The following is a 17257-nucleotide window of genomic DNA, read 5'->3' on the forward strand; positions in this document are numbered from 1 at the left end:
AAACGTAAGGGACGATCACTGCTCCTTCTGCAGTAGTTGTTGTTTTGTTGTTGTTCCTGTATGATGAAGAGGAGGCAAAACTTCCTCCTCCATCCAATGAGGTACAAGCATCACTTTAACCCCAAACCAGACAGGTGTTTCTGAAAGAAAAAACTATGGATAAATACCTCTTATGAACAATGCTGCATACATTTTCAATAAAATGGTAACAATCCAAATCCAATACTATTTCAGACCATGACCAGTTGAGGTCTACTCTTGGAATGCAAGGATGTTTCAACATTGATTAATGTTGAGTATAGAGAATAGAGAACTTCTAGAAAGTAAAACTAATAAAGAATGAGCAACCAATTCAAAATTGGGCAAAACGCTGGAATGGACATTTTCCCCCAAGAGGTAATACAAATGGCCAACAAACACATGAAAAGATGATCAACATTATTAATCTTTAACAAAATGTCAATTAAAGCGATAATGAAATAGAGATGTCTCAAAAAAAATTTAAATTGAAAATAGAGCTACCATAAAACCCTACTATACCACTCTGGAGTATTTATCCTAAGGACTCTAAGCTAACATTGCAACATACTTGAACATCTATATTTATGCCTGCACTACTACTCACAGTGGCTAAGAAACAGAACCAGGTTACATGCCCATCAACAGATAAATGAATAAAGGAAATGCTATATACATGCAAAATGAAATTTTATGAAGCCATAAAGGAAAATAAAATCATGATACTAGGAAAATGGAAGCAACTTGAAATCATCACACTAAGTAAAATAAGCCAGACTCAGAAAGACAAATACCAAATGTTTTCTCTCATCAACAGAGCCTAGATTTAAATCACATCTGTGTGTGTGTGTGTGTGTGTGTGTGTGTGTGTGTGTGTGTGTGTGTACACTATTGAATTAGAAATTGGTTCACAAAAGGAAAGAAAGAGATCTTAAAGGAGGTGGAAATAGAGAGGGTAGTAGAAAAAATTAATGGGAAGGAAGAAAAGAGGAGTATCTGAGGGAAGGAAGGGAGGAAGGAACTGGAGGGAGGGAGGAGGAAGGTTACAAGGTAATAAAAATACAGTGACTTGTATGCATGAGGATGCCATGATGAAAACCATTGCCTTTAATGCTGCTGGAGTGGGGGAGGAGGCGGGAACAAGGATGGAAGGGAACAATACCAGGTTCTCACAGAGGCCAGGAATAGCACCTGACCCTTCCAGACTTAGAAATCTCATGACTCACAGGGTGCTGGGGGTCACTGTTCAAGGAGTCTTGGAATGGTTGTAGGGAATTCCTAAAATGAATTCTGTTCTAATTCCTTCTATGCATCTGGAACCAGCTGTGAGCCAAGCCTCTGGGGGGAATTTCCTTGATGAGAGTAATTGATGTGGGAAAATATACCCTAAATGGGGCAGCACCTTCCACTGTGGGCCATGCTATTAGGAGATCCAAGGGGGGTCATTTGCTTTTGTTTGGATCTTTACATCTCACTGGAGAGTTCTTCTCTCTTGTTCTAAGTTCATCTGCTCTGTTGCTGCCACTGCCAAGCTGATGTCATCGCTCACTGACATCAGAACCCAGCTTCTCCAGCTGTCCCGCATGGACTGAAGGTCGTTGGCTCTCCAGGAATTCTCCAGGACTTCAGTTGGGAATAGGGTAACCAGCATCTTGAATGGGGAAGCTCATAGTCCTCTAGAGACATCTGTCTAAACACAGAATTCTATAAACAAAACCCAAACACATAATACCATTTTCAAGTAATTTATCTGCACCTGCAACAAAGATCAATAATATTCATTGGAATACAAAATTCTCCAGGATGAAATAGGCAGGTTTCACTGTCTGACACTCAACTAAAAGTTACCAGGAAGGCAGAAAAGCAGGAGAATCTAGCCTGTAATTAAGAGAAATATTTATTTAAATGGGCCCAGTCCCAGAGAAGCATGTGGGACTGGCTCCCTGGGCCTATTTCCCCATGGTGTCTTCCCTCCCTCGAGACCCCCAGGCCGGTCTCTCTCCACTCACAGGATCATCAGCTTCTGGGTGGTCCTGCCTGGAGCCAGCCCAAAGGACAGACATTCCCATTCTGTTCCTCCATTGGTCCGAGAGATTTTTTTTTTTTTTTGAGTTTTAGACATTCTGCCTTTTAAAATTTCCATTTTTACTTTTTGGTACTCATTGCCATGTTTGGAGCACAGGGAACTTCTCCAGCGCAGTCACACCAGACTTCAACCGGAAGTCCTCCCCACCTGCCAGTTCTGGAAACCCCCACTCTCTCTCGCTTTCACTAACACTACTTACTCTCTTGATTAGCCTTTCACACATCTGATTACTGCCTGTCTTCCTCTGAATTTCCCTCTCCTCTCTTACCACTTAAATGTGTGGACTTTATAGGGTTCTATATTTGACCCCCCTTTTTTTTCTTAATCTATGCTGGTAGCTTTTAGAAGAAATATTCTAGGTCTGGGCATCCCTGAAATTTTAAGAAAATCCAGAATTGTTTTTCAACTAGGAAAAAGATATTTAAAGGTTGGTTTAATGTTTATAAGAAGGAAATAGGGCTGTCGGTTTTTTGAGCTTTAACAATAAATGTAATTCTTAATCACTTAGGTTGTGACTGTTGTAGTAATGTGCACTGTCTACAAGAAATAAATAGATAAATAAACAAGAAACGCTCTTCAGGAGCCCATCCAGGTCACAAGACATGTGCTCATGGCTAAGTGTCAGCAAAAGAATAGAGCATATAGAAATTAACTCAGTTTAGACAAAGGGCAAGCCATGGCTTTAGTGCGTCTTCCATTAACTAATATTTGCACATGACACTGTGTTCATGTGTTTGCATTTTCAGCTATCTGATATGTAGGTAGCTCTTCCCATGAACAGTCGGACACTGGGGACACAAGACAGTCTCTGCCACCACTGAACTCACAATTTAGTTTTCTTGTTTGTTTTAGCCCTTTCCCCCCTCTTTCCTGAAGGAAATGGTTAAGACATGATAAACAAAGGACAGAAACACGAAACATGGCACAAGATTCCCTCATCTATGTTTTCAACAACAGCCTCAAGTTCTCCTCTGAGAGGGAAACTGAAAAAGAAACACAGCACAACATCCTTGTTTGTTTCCCTAATCTGCTAAATGAACGAAGCAGTATAAAATAATAATAAAAAAAATTATCATTAAGCCATTAGGCTCATCTCCTCAAACATCTCCCCATTATGATCATTTATGAGAACTGCTTTTAGATGGGTGATAGGGATTAGAGACAGAAAAGTCAACTTCATAAGTGAGTGAGTCTCTGTTTTATGGGAAAAGTACTTTAGGGAGATGGTACTGAATTCCTGTTCTCTGCCATCACCAGGTTCTACTACATGAGAACTTCCTTCTGGCATTAGGAGCTTTTTTAGTTTTTATTTGGTTTTCTATAGAGCAGTGATTCTCAACCTTCCTAATGCTGCAACCTTTTAATACAGTTCCTCATGTTGTGGTGACCCCCAACCATAAAATTATTTTGTTGCTACTTCATAACTGTAATTTTGCTACTATTATGAATTGTAATGTAAATATCTAGCATGCAACCCCAAAGGGGTCATGACCCACTGGTTGAGAATCACTGCTGTAGAACATAAACCATGGGAGAAGGTAGCCGTAGGGTTAGAGGGCTTCTAAAGTGCATGTCCTATGAACATAGCTAAGACATGGGAAAGGAGACAAAAGAAGAGAGACCATCGTGGGACAGATGAGGCTAAGACTGACTGTAGTAACTGACCTTGTACAGTTTTGTACAGTCACTGAACTTGAACACAGATAGCCATCTTGGGTCCAAGCAATCACACAATTATATCAAGCAAGACTTGAGACCACACACTGATGCAAGAGTCCTGTGCTACAACTTCAAGAGATGGTTCAGTAACAGTATTTTCACACTTCCAATTACTGTCAATAAAATCAAAAGTACTTAAAAAGGAGGAAGTCCTCAAGAGATGGGACTTTCTTAGCTTTTGCCTACGAATTAAAGGTTTCTTCAAAAGTGTCAAGAAAGAAAGAAAGAAAGAAAGAAAGAAAGAAAGAAAGAGAAAAGAAAAGAAAAGAGAAAGAGAAAAAGAAACAAAAAAAAAAAGATTGTTCTCAGACCCAGGGGCAAAAGCTGTCACAAGGTAGCACATCCTTCAGGATTCCCCCATATCATCATTGATGTTCCAAAGGCACAAAGGCTTTGGGGGGGGGGCTTCACTTCAGGGGCATACCATCTAGGGAGCTAGGCTTCTTTGGTAGGCTAATCCTGTAGGCAGAGTGAGTGCAGGAAGTACACAGCATCCTAACGGAATTTGGAGCTCCCTAAAATCAGGAAGAAACTGTTTTAAAAGAAAATCTGTTTCCACCACTTCTTGAGTATTTAGACATGTCAACCAAGGAGACAGTCAATGAGGGTGTTTTCCTTCTATTCTAAGTTGCAGAGAAAATCAGGCCTAAGTCACACCTCCTTACCTCCAACTCCACACCCCCATTTTGTTTTTATTTATTTCTTTTTGTTAAGGGTTCTTTTGTTTATTTGTTTTTTTTTTTTTTATTTTAAGACAGGGTCTTACTATATATAGCACAGGTTGGTCTTAAACTTGTGATCCTCCTGCCTCAACCTCCTGAGTGTTGGAATACCATGGCTGGTCTCATTTTTTTATTCTTTGTTTTTCATATACATGTACTTAATTCCCCCCTCTCCCTCCAGACCCTCCCATGTTCCCTAGCATGCTCCACTTTTTCTTTAACTATTATCCTTACAAATAAATGAATAAATAAAAATAAAATCTGCTGAATCCATTTTATTTTGCTCATGTGGGTGTTTTTTGGTGCTGACCACTTGGTATTAAATAACCAATTGGGGCCCATCCCTGGGGAAGGCAGATTCTTCCTCTCTCAGCAGGCATTAACTGTAGCACTTCTGGGACCTCGAGCAATTCCCCCATCCACACGGGGATGATGTCAATTGGTATCGTCATTATGCAGGTCTTGTTTAGACACCCATGTTATTGAGAGCTCATGGGTGCAGCTTCTTCTTTGTCATACACACATGACACAATCATATGGCAGATGTTCTGGTCTTCTGGCTCTTACAATGAGGTAAGATGATGTTTCCCTAAGCTTAGGTATAAGGGTTGTGTTGTAGGCACACCAGTCAGGTCATCCCAAGGTCAGTGGGTTTTTGTATTTTGACCAGTTGTGGCTTTCTGTAATGGTCTCCATATGCATTTTTATTCTTTGGGGTTTTTTTTAAGTATTTAAATTTTTATTCTTAACTTCAGCCTTTCTACCTTTCTTCTGTCTCTGCTATCCTCTATGCCAGAGTGCTAGAATTTAGATAAACTAAGTCTATTCAGGACATGGAGAAGTAGCAAAGATCTTGCTGCAAATTTTGAGGTAAATAAACCAAACAGAGAAGACTGATTATGTCACTGATTTAGCCATTCCCCCTGCCAGAGCTCAGGGCTGGTGACCTTGTGAGGCAGCCCTTCGAGCAATGACATAAGAAAGGGTGACTTCAAGCTGGAGGAGGGCTCATAGCTTCCAGTACAGTTGCAAAAAAGAACCTATGCCTGCCTGCGGAGGCCCGAACCTAACCCTGTGCCAGGCAGGAGACCAGCACAACAGTACAGCAAGTGCCTGAAACACCACATGACTGATGCCAACTTCGCCCCACCTTTCATCTGCATCTCGGGAATTGTACCCCCATGCAGGCACTGTCCTGAGAAAGCAAGACAGCCTAATCTGGTACCGCAGCCCTGACTTTGAGGATCATGAACCCAAACCTACATCTGGGGTGTGTGTGTGTGTGTGTGTGTGTGGTGTGTGTGTGTGTGTGTGTGTGTGTGTGTGTGTGTGTGTGTCTTAACAAAGGGCTCTTTAATTCCCAAGCAGAAGTGTCTGCTTGCTGTTGAGGCTGTAGAATTACTGGGGTCAGAGGACAGAGCAGCCACTAGATAAACATAGAGGCCAGAAAATGGTGGCACACACACCTTTAATCCTAGCATTTCAGAGGCAGAGATCCATCTGGATCTCTGTGAGTTCAAAGCCACATTGGAAACAGCCAGGCAATGGTGACTCACGCCTTTAACCCCAGGAAGTGATGGCAGGAAGTGGAAAGGTATTTAAGGCGTGAGGACCAGAAACTAGGCCTGGTTAAGCTTTTAGGCTTCTAGCAGCAGTTCAGCTGAGATCCATTCTGATGAGGACTCAGAGGCTTCCATTCTGAGGAAACAGGATCAGCCGAGGAACTGCGAGGTGAGGAGGCTGTGGCTTGTTCTGCTTCTCTGATCTTCCAGCTTTAACCCAATACCTGGCTTCGGGTTTGTTTTTATTAATAAGACCCTTTAAGTTTCATGCTATACTGCCTGCACTATGTAAAAGATATCAAGTCAGCCAGGGCTCTATGGCAAGACTTAGACAAATAAATGCATAAATGCATAAATTCATAAATGCATAAATACATAAATAAATAAATAAATAAATAAATAAATAAATAAATAAATAAATAAATGGAAATTACCAAAAGAAAAAAGCAGGAAACTAAGAATGAGCCAATATAGTCAAGTAAATATGGTAATGTTTGTTTTATACTGGAATACCAACCCCACTCACCCACCACTGCACAATTAAAACAAGTATGGCTAAAACTGCCAAGACTGTGAATATAAACAATAGACCATAGCATATGCCTGCTACAAATCTGTAAGTTCTTAAAGTGTAGGCAAATAGGAATTGATTGCAGTGTGCTTTATTAACTCAAAAATAAAGGGTTCATTATTCACCTACACTGTATGGTACCATTAAAACAATGAAAAGGGGGTGGGCTTTCAAAAGAGTTGGAGTCACCCTGTGATGCTCACTGGGTTCCGTGGTCCTGCAAGAAGGAAAAGTCAAATGCCGTGAATGTGTGAAGAGGAGACAAATGTCAGATATTGCTAATGAGTGAAGTAAACTGCAGCTGCAGACTAATGTGAAATGGAAAGCTGGTCAGTCCACTGACCTCCTACATGTGCCACTTGAAGAACGAGCAGAGGAATGAAGCCACAGCTAGACTGGAAATACAATGGACCATGAGAATGAAAAAGAAATGACATGGAAGTGTAGTGGACTCCATGAGGGCTTCATTCACAAGACAGCACAGAGGTAAGGAAAAGGACAGCCGAAGAGGAAGAGTGGAGGGGAGGAGGAGAAGGGAAGCGCTCTGGAAAATCAGCCCAAATTGCTAGGATCAGACAGTTTCTTCAGGGACAAGAAACTGGCCTTGATCCTCTGCACTGAGGCTGGGCACAGTGTTTGAAACTGTTTAGAGAAATGCAGCGTGCTCCCCACCATTAATCTTCTCTAAAGAAAGGCTTTGTTCTGCACCTGTATAAACAACCCAGATTTTTAAAACCTATATGCTTGCCCCTAATGTGTGAGAGTATGTATAGTGATAGCTCCAAGTCATCTATAGGTAACACCTCTGCTTTACATCTTTCTGTGGGCACCCCACCCCCACCCCACCCACCTCACCCCACCTCCTTTTGCCTGGACAGGCTTGCCTACAGTCAAGTTCAAGTTCAAACACTCAAAAAAATTTTTTTCCACCTTCTGCTAAATACAGCTGCATTTCCCCAGCCCCCAAATATTGAAGGCAGAGGACCCTTTTATTCAATTGTCTCACCATGAGTAACTCTCCTACTCCCCTCCCTCCCCCAACCAAAGACAAAATGTACAAGAAAACTTCTGAAGTGGGAGCAAGGAGGAGGGAGTGTGTGAACTATCCCTAAGGGGGAGGCACGGCCTGGGAGACAAGGTGGAGTGAAGTCTGAGGGCTGAAATTAGCCCCGCTAGCCACCTGTTACCGTACTTCAGGCTGGGGCTCGGTTTTGGGCTGCTGTGAAGACTAGAATCCGGGCAGCTTCTGCCTCCCGCTTATCTGCTTGTCCCACCCTCATGGGGAACCGTGAACCAGGAGAAGGTCAGGGACAACTAAGCTGCCAAGGAAGGAAACTCAGTTTCCCCGTTGTCAGCCTGGGCAGTCATAGCTCAACCCCTCAAGGGCACAGTTTCTTAAACTGGCACACAGCAGGGGCTCTGGCTCGCATCTACCTCTGACCAAAGCCCCCCCACCCCCAGCACACATTTTAACTACCTCCCACCTCAGAAATGAGCCCGAAATCTTGTTTTACTCCCTCTGGGATTGGGGAAGGCAGGGTGTTTTGTTCTGAGTTGAAATGCAGCGCATTCTAGGTGCTGTTTCGTCGTTTTTGATCTTTCTTTTCTTTTTCTTTTTTTCCTTCTTCTTTCCTCTTTAAATTTGGCAAGGCAATTGTGCCGACTTACTATTCTGCATCCAAGAACTTGCTCTTCAATATGGCACCTAAAATGGTGATGGGTTCCCTCGCCTACAACTCAGGTAGTTCACAATAGCACCGTGATGCTGAAAACGAAATCACACAATTTGGAACTCTTACAACAATGGAAAGTAACATCTCAGTAACGTGGGTGAGGCGGCTTGTGGTGCCTGAAATGCTGTGCTAAACAGAGTCCTATTTATTTGCTATGCCAGTGACATCGCGAGACGGACTTAATAATGTGTAAGCTGAAGATGTTGTTTGAAGACGAAACGAACCAAAGTAGAAAAAGCGCTGTGTGGATCATAAAGCTATCTTGAAGGTGAGGAGAAAAAAATAAGCCGAGCGATTCACAGGTTGTTGGAGCTGCTGCTTGTTTTCTGCCCCTTCTCTGCCCTCTGAGAAGCCTTGGATAAGCAAACATGCATCTTGAGTGATGAACTTGAACGACCATTCCCGCGGAACGAACTGGGAGAGAAGCAGCGGTGGGTACGCTCAGATTCTTAAGAGCCCACTAAGACCAGCTGCAGGTAGAAAGATTGAGTGGGAACAAGGTCCTTTTGCCTTTTTGTCCCCAGATCTCACTTACCTAGCACAGATACTTTGAGAGTCAGTCGGGCCTAGAGGCCCAAGTCTGGGCTTTGCACAGACATTCCTTGCCCCCGCCCCACTGACCGCTCGACTTAGAAAAAAAAAAAACGATCCCCACCCCTTCCACGCCCCCGCCCCACCTCTTGTCCCCCTTTCAAACCCCCTCTACTTTCCCGGGGTGGTTTGTCCCAAGGAGTACAGATAAATAGTCCTGTCAAAGGGCGCAGCTCGCGGCTGCACTTCTGGATCCGGAGTCAAGTTCAGAGCCCCAGGCTGGAGGGTCAGCGGCCAATCGCGCCGGCTTCAGGCGCCCAGCTCATTGGGGAGCCGCAGTGCCACCGGCCCGGGTCTCCGGTACTCCTCTGAGTTCTCCCACGCCCCATCCTCTTCCCGGGAGCGGAAGCCGGAGACGTCGAGACTGGCCGGGGCGGAGGAAGGCGGGCGCGCGTGGGCGCCGGGGACTAGGCGATGTCCACCGGCTCGGTGAGTGACCCCGAAGACATGGAGGTGCGAGGGTTGCAGCGAGTCTACCCGGTCCCGATCTCCAAGAAACCGCCTCTGCACAGCGCCGAGCGCGGCTACGCCTCGCCCAGCGACAATTCTTCCGCGGAGGAGGAGGACCCCGACGGCGAAGAGGAGCCACGCTCTTTGGGAGCCGCGGGCGTCCCGGGGGGCTGCAAGAGGAAGCGGCCCCGGGTGGCCGGCGCCGGCGGCGGCGCAGGTGACGGTGCAGGTGGCGGTGCTAGCGGCGGTGGTAAAAAGCCGCTCCCGCCCAAGGGCTCGGCCGCGGAGTGCAAGCAGTCGCAGAGGAACGCCGCCAACGCCCGCGAGCGCGCCCGGATGCGCGTGCTGAGCAAAGCCTTCTCCAGACTCAAGACCAGCCTGCCCTGGGTGCCGCCCGACACCAAGCTTTCGAAACTGGACACGCTGCGCCTGGCTTCCAGCTACATCGCGCACCTGCGCCAGCTGCTGCAGGAGGACCGCTACGAGAACGGCTACGTGCACCCGGTGAACCTGGTAGGGACAGGGACGCGGCGCGGGAGGCCTAGGGCCAGCAGCCCTGAGCGCTGCCGGGGCGCAGGGCTGGGTCGGCCGCAGAGGTAGGGCCCAGAGGGGTGGTGTCTGAACCCAGCGGTGAGGAATCTGGTTTAGTGGTCCCCAAATCAAAGCAGGAGGAGCCAGCCTTTTTTCTTGGAGAAAAAAATCATCCAGCCTTCTGATCAGTGTCCTGGTCCATTGCCCAGTGACAGTTATTCGTTAACACCCTACTTCCGGGGTACACTGTGGCTCCCCACTGCGAGTATTTCTGCGTTTTAGACCGAATGGAAAAATCTCAGATGCCCAACGTTTTCCAGACAACAGCCTAGCAGATTTGAATCCGCCAGCGCTGTTTTCTTTAAAGGGGGAAGGGAAGACCTAACTCTTTAAGAAGTTTGAGTGGTTTAAAAAAAAAAAAATACAACGAACCACTAATGGAGGATCGTTTTCCCAGACGCGATTGTCCGGAAAGTCCCTGCGTAACCTGCCAGCTCCCTGGGCTTGGGAAAGATCTCATCCAAATTTACTCGTATGGGGGAGGGGACATTAAATCACAGACTCCTAAACTCTCGCACTTTTCACCGAAAAATCACGTGAGCAGACCACGAGGACGCATGAATGTACACTGTGGGTCTCGAATAATCAGTAACCGGTAAAATTAAGATTCTAATAGAAGGACAAGACGCACAAATTCCTAGAACGCTAAAAAAAAAAAAAGTCAGGAATCTCTGGGGAGAGCGGTTTCGTTTTGAGATTGTTTCTCCTCCGTATCTGACACTCATTTCGATTTTTCAGACGTGGCCATTCGTGGTATCTGGACGACCGGACTCTGACACCAAAGATGTTTCTGCAGCCAACAGACTCTGTGGAACTTCCGCTTAGATGGACAGCAACTCCGCTGATGGATTATGTTAAATGCGAAGGACTGGATCGGGGAGGTCCCATTGGATTCCGGACGTCTCCTTTCCCTGGACCTGCGAACCGGACGGGCGACTGCCCTCGTGGAGCACAGGTGGCCATGGCTGCTGTGGATCAGCGCAACTGTAGCCAAAGAGAACCTGGTTTCCGTGGGAAGAACTCGCGAACTAAATCCAACCTGGGACATTAGCTCTAAGCACAAACCCACGCCAGCCATCTGAGTCCACTGCAGAAACAGGAGGAGTTGGTTTTTAAGCTAGTGTCGATTTTCCCTGTGGTTGATGGCTAGGTCCTGAGCAGCCAGGTCCTTCTCTGGGTGGTTGAGCGCTCTTTCCCAGCGCTAGAAAGGCAAGGCCTTGGTGTTAGAGCCCAGCAGGGGCCTCTTTCTAAGTTTCTGAGGACAGTGGTGTACTCCCATCAAGCAGCTATCCTTTAGTAGCGGTATGGGACGAGATGGAGATATATACTACCAGAAACTGGTTTTGCCCTCAATCCCTCAGGGTTGGGATCCACTTCCCGAGCTCCCTCAACTGTCTGATCAGTGTTGGGACAGCCTGGCCTCCTAGTGGTCTCCACTCAGTGAGCCCAGCTGGATTATTTGAGTCTCCGGTCTCCTTCCCACCCACACTGTCCCCTGAAGTCTTATCTGACTGCCCATTTTGGGACATGCACTTCAAGACCCCTTTAATCAGGTCATCCCTGCCACAGCACAGCCTCCTGCGGGGCTCATGTTCTTCCAGGCACCCACTATTCTTCCTGGTCCAAGGACTGAGCATGGTGGGGGGCTGGGGCTGGTCTCTACCCACTGACCTGCTGGTTTCTACCCAGTGCACGGTGCTTAGTGATCCTGGCGAGACTGTGATGACGCTGCTCTATCATGGTAACTAACATATGTAAATAAATTTATTTTTTTAAGAACAAACCCATGCGGTGTGAAAATCTTTTCCAAGGCTGTTTGGTCTGTAAGTTAACTTTAAATGGGTAGGTCTCTCCTCTCAGCAGGGTATTGAGTTATTACTGCAGGAAGGATGGTGGAGGTCCCCATTTAGTCAAATTCCCAGTGTCTCTCTTGCTCATTTCCATTCTGATCACAGACATCTGAGAGGCTCGCCCTGGAAGCCCAGCTGGCACTGAATTCATAATCCTCTCAATGCTGCCCCCTTAGTGCTGGGATTGCCAACATGATTGCCAGAAAGAGCCACTACGTCAGATCAAAATGCTCTGTACTTCTGATCCTTCCAGAAGTAGGAATTCCTGGAAAGTAAGAACTGGAAGCCTGATAAAGCTGATGTATTTTGAGGTCAGGGTTGACTAGGGGCATGCATACACTTCTAAAATAAATATAGTATATTAATTAATTCCCCACCCTCATGTCTTTGAATCTGTGTCTCTCTGTCTCTGCCTGTCTGTCTGTCTGTCTCTCTCTCCCCCCTCGCTTTCTCTCCCCCCTCTCAAACACACACACACACACACACACACACACACACACACACACACACACCCCTTTCCAGCCTGACCCACACCCAAGTGTTTACAACTGCATGACTTTCAAGAACACTCCATGATCCCCACCCACTGGAGGCTACAGGTCTAAGATCTATCTGGCAAAATAGAACTATAGGATTTAAACCAAGCTGATTTTAACAAGTTCCTCCCGCCTCATCACTGGTATTTTTAATGCTCACCACATTTTCAGCATCATTTTATTTTTTTTTATTGCAATAGCTAAGAAGTCTGTACTATTCTCAGTCAGCAGACCCTCTGAACACAAAACTCATTTTGTAGAACATTTACAGAAGTGTACCTAAATATCTGCTAGACTTAGATTCTGCCTCTGACTTCATCAAATCAAAGCACACTTTTCTTGACCAGAGAGAAAACACAGCTGGACTTTTGAGAGGTGGAAGCAGGGGGTGGTAATGACTTCCCATTTTGAACTAAACCAAACCCAGACTCTGGAGGGTTGCCTTCTGACACCAGCTCCTGGTCCTGGGATCAGTTAGGAGCTGGAAGGTGAGAGGTGACATTGGTTTTTCTGCAGCATTATGGGCTTTCAGGTGAAATGAGCCCCAAATGCTAAGTGGCAAGAACCCCAGGCACACTGAAACACACTTCAGCTGTGAGGTCTGGGCAGCAGAGCACCAGGTGCCTGCTGCAGCCACATCTCAGGGAAGGTGACGCCCAAAGGCTGCAGCAGACCAGGTCCTTTTCACGGCCCACTATGGTGGTTGAGAACCGATGTCATCAGCGTAGGAGCTGGCTCACAGGCTGTCCTTGCAGCACTTGACAGGCTAACACAGAAGGGTCATCCTGAGCATAAAGGTAGGATGGCCACAGAAGGAGTCTCTGTAAGAGTGTTGCCAAGCAATGTGGCTCATATCTGAATCCCAGTAATGAGACGGGAGAGGCAAGAGGATTGCCATGAGCTCCAGGCCAGCATGGGTTACAGCATAAGACCCTGTCTTAAAAAAAAAAAAAAAGACAAACAAACTTTAAAAATAGTGTGCTGTCTAGTTTTATGTCAACCTGACACAAGCTACAGTCATCTGAAGGAGGAAACCTCCATTGAGAAAATGCCTCCGTAAGATCTGACTGTAGGACTTTTTCTTAATTAATGATTGATGGGGAAAGGCCTACACCATTTTGGGTAGTGCCATCTCTGGGCTGGTGGTCCTGGGTTCTATAAGAAAGCAGGATGAACAAGCCATGAGGGGCAAGCCCGTAAGCAGCATTCCTCCATGGCCTCTACATCAGTCAGTTCCTGCCTTCTGTTTCCTACCCTGTTTGAGCTTCTATCTTGACTTCCTTCAATGATGAACAATGATGTGGAAGTGTAAGCAAAATGAACCCTTTCCACCTCAACTTGCTATTAGTCATCATGCTCCATCACAGCCATAGTAACTAGGACAGAAAGTGGTACCAGGATTGTTGAGTATTGCTACCAGAGATCTGACCATGTGTTTCAGGGAGGACTTTGAAACTCTGGAATAGAAAAGCCTTTGTGTGTCGAGAGCTCAGTAGTCTGTTCTGCGGGAACATGGAAGATAGGAATGTTAGGAGAATGCAGAGGATGGAGGCTTGGCTTAGGAAATTCCAGAAGGAAGTTTGAGAGTCACTTAAAGACTTTATCAGTGTTGTTGCATATTTTGAGTTAAGAATCTGTGGTTCTGGTTAGCTGGAACTGAAGAATTGGCTGTGATTGACAAGAAACCATAACCACTAAAGAGAAAATTTGGCTTTACTGGGACAATTGATGCTGATCAGCTAGAGCTGAGAAATCAGATTAAGGAGATCAGCATCAATGGGATGAAATCTTCTGGGAAGTGTTTCCTTAAAGGCAGCACACAGAAGTTGGGTTCCAGAGGCTGCCGAGGTTGTACCTCATGCTGGCAGTTAAACTTGGTAGCATAAGAGTCACCTAAGTCATGCTGGTTTTAAAGGCATATGAAGGATTCATGAAAAATGGTTGAGGCTCTGTGAGAGGCCAGGATAGACCATTAAGAGCAGGTGCAGACTCAGTGGCAGTTGAAGCCCCAGAATTGAAGGAATCATGGAGAGAAGTTGAAATTTGGCACCATCAAGTGAGCCCAGGAGAGCTATTGGTGAAAATGCAGCCCAGCTATAGCAAAGAGCCCAGCATTTTGGAGATGCCAATACCATGAGACCATTAGCAGAAGTGGAGTGGAGCCAACAGGAGCCTAGAAGCCAAGCTGTATGTGCTGCAGAGGGCAGAGCCACAGAAGCGACCCAGACCTTTGGGAGGAGCCCAGAAGATTGTGAGTTGATCCTAGACATTGGACATTGAGTTATTTATACAGTTGGAGTTTGGTTTTGCTTAGATTTGACTATGACTGTGCCCTGATTCTTCAGTTTGAAGTAAGAAAGTACTTGACTTTTTTTGTTGTTATTAGATTTTGCAGGGGACCACAGTTGAAAGACTTTGAACGTTTAACAAGATTTTGGGAATTCACAAAGACATTGGATTTTTAAGAAGACTGAATATGTTAAAAAGATTTTTAAAAAACTGAATTCTTAAAGACTGTGGGATGTCTTTAAGAATTTGCAATTTAGAATGTTTATATTGTAATGCTAATGTCATGTGTGGTCTTGTGGATGAACAAGAAAGGAAAGGTTATGGCTTGTGATATGTTTGCATGTCAAGTTGACAAGGGATCAATTGTGCTGGCTAGTTTGTATCAATCTGATACAATCTAGAATCATCTGAAAGGAGGAAACTGCAACTAGAATCTTAAAAGGTCTTATTAATAAAAACAAATCTGGAGTCAGGTATTGGGGTGAACTCTGAAAGATCAGAGAAACAGAACTGATAAGATAAAAGGTAGATTTTTAGATCTACTAAAAGTGAGAGAGAGAGAGAGAATATGGATATGATAAGATAAAAAGGGAGATTATTGAATCTACTTTTAAAAAGGAACTACTTGTTTTAAATAGGATAAGTAATGAAATGTTAATGGACTGGACATTGTTTATATATATATATATATATATATATATATATATATATATATATATATATATATAATGGAGTTTTTTGTCTGAATCTGTCAAATGTTAATGGACTAGACATTGTTAATGTAATTCTTGACTGTATATATTATATACTTATTGGATATATTTTTTTCTTGTATTAGTTATAAGCTTTTTAAAATTTTAGACAAAAAATGGGAAATGTGGTGATATTGTGTCCCCCAATATTTTGTGCACCTTAATAAACTTATCTAGTTTCAGAAAAACAGAACCAGCCACAGCTAACCTCACCTCACCAATTCCTCAGCTGATCTTGTTTCCTTAAACTGGAAGCCTCTGAGTTCTCATAGGAAGGGATCTCAGTTGAACTGCTGCTAAAAGCCCAAAAGCTTAACCAGGATCTAGTTCCTAGTTTTCATGCCTTATATACCTTTCTGCTTCCTGCTATTACTTCCTGGGATTAAAGGCGTGTGTCACCATGCCTGGCTGTTTCCAATATGGCTTTGAACTAGCAGAAATCCGGATGGATCTCTGCCTCAGGAATGCTAGGATTAAAGGTGTGTGTGCCACCATTTTCTGGCCTCTATGTCTGTCTAGTGGCTGTTCTGTTCTCTGACCCCAGATAAGTTTATTAAGGTGCACGATATATTGGGGGACACAATATCACCACAGAAAACCTCCATTGAGAAAATGCCTCCATAAGATCCAGCTATAGAGCATATTCTCAATTACTGATTGATGAGGGAAGGCCCATACCATTGTGGGTGAGGCTATCCTTTGCATGCTGGTCCTAGGTTCTATAAGAAAGCAGGTTGGGCAAGCCACAGGGAGCAAGCCAGTAAGCAGCACCTTTCCATGGCCTTCGCACTGGTTTTTACTTTCAGGTTCCTGCCCTGTTTGAGTTCCTGTCCTGACTTCCTTCAATGATGAACAATGATGTGGAAGTGTAAGCCAAGTTTCTTCCCCAAGTTGTTTTGGTCATGGTAACAGTAACAGCAATTGTAACTCTGAGTAAGACAAATGGAAACCAGACATTTCTGAAAAGTCTGTATTCACATCTAGGCTTCGCCACTACACTACACCCAGCAAATGTAAATTAATTAATGCCTCCTAGTCTCTGCTTCCTCTTCTGAATGGAGTCAATAGCAGGACCTGCCTCAGAAGAGTGCTTCAGGAACAAGTCCCAGAGTATAGTTCAGCATATTCATTATTTATGTGCTGAGCAACACATGAAGAGCTCGCTGATAAAGGAAATTCAGAGGCAGAGGTCTTAGGCCAAAGGACATTTTGAGGAGTTTAGCCTCTAAGACTTCAAAGTCAGGGAAAGTGCTACAGTCTGTCACTGCAGCTGTTTGGGAGGCTGGGGCAGAAAGATGACAAGGTGAGCACCAGCCTGAGCTAGAGGACATGAGCTCATCTGAACTAAACAGATAAACAAAAAACAAGCAAGCAAACAAAGCCCTGCAGGGAAGCAGGTTCAACTCTGAGAAGTGAGGATCACCATTGGAAAGAGTGTCCCAGAAGAGCAATCAGACAAATGAAAACGTTACATTACATACCAACAACATCAAGCATTTGAATAAACAAGGAAATGGAGCAAAGTTTTGAAAACCAATATTTAAAATGAGCTGTTTTCTCATCATTCTATTCTCTCAGGTTGCTTCAAGAGCAAGCACATAGACTTTCAGCCCACTGACTCATATGAACAGAGTGCTGGGATCATGGTCTTTGAATTCATTTTTAGTGGCAATTTGTATGTCTTTCCATAACTGATATAGAAGAAAAAATTCTCAAGGATTTTCTGCCGCATGGTTTCAGTGAAGAGTTTATAGCAAAATACAGTAATAATAAAGAAGAGGGATGGA

General features: G+C 44.7%; 1 protein-coding gene across 1 annotated transcript; it reads left to right on the forward strand.

Moving 5' to 3' along the window:
- The first annotated feature begins 9130 nt into the window (after positions 1–9130).
- On the forward strand, positions 9131–11764 carry Msc (musculin). The gene is made up of 2 exons (XM_052717281.1): positions 9131–9965; positions 10782–11764. Exons 1-2 carry the CDS (start codon positions 9417–9419, stop codon positions 10866–10868), a joined length of 636 nt encoding a protein of 211 aa, XP_052573241.1. The 5' UTR covers positions 9131–9416; the 3' UTR covers positions 10869–11764.
- The last annotated feature ends 5493 nt before the right edge of the window (positions 11765–17257 follow it).

This window comes from Peromyscus californicus, unplaced genomic scaffold, assembly GCF_007827085.1.
Source record: "Peromyscus californicus insignis strain IS unplaced genomic scaffold, ASM782708v3 Scaffold_5__1_contigs__length_169319896, whole genome shotgun sequence".
NCBI lineage: Eukaryota > Metazoa > Chordata > Mammalia > Rodentia > Cricetidae > Peromyscus > Peromyscus californicus.

Bases quoted from the DNA above. Each gene is read 5' to 3' on its own strand.
- Msc (XM_052717281.1), top strand. From the start codon at position 9,417: ATGTCCACCGGCTCGGTGAGTGACCCCGAAGACATGGAGGTGCGAGGG. The intron at 9,966-10,781 runs GTAGGGACAGGG...TCGATTTTTCAG, and splicing joins ACGTGCACCCGGTGAACCTG to ACGTGGCCATTCGTGGTATC.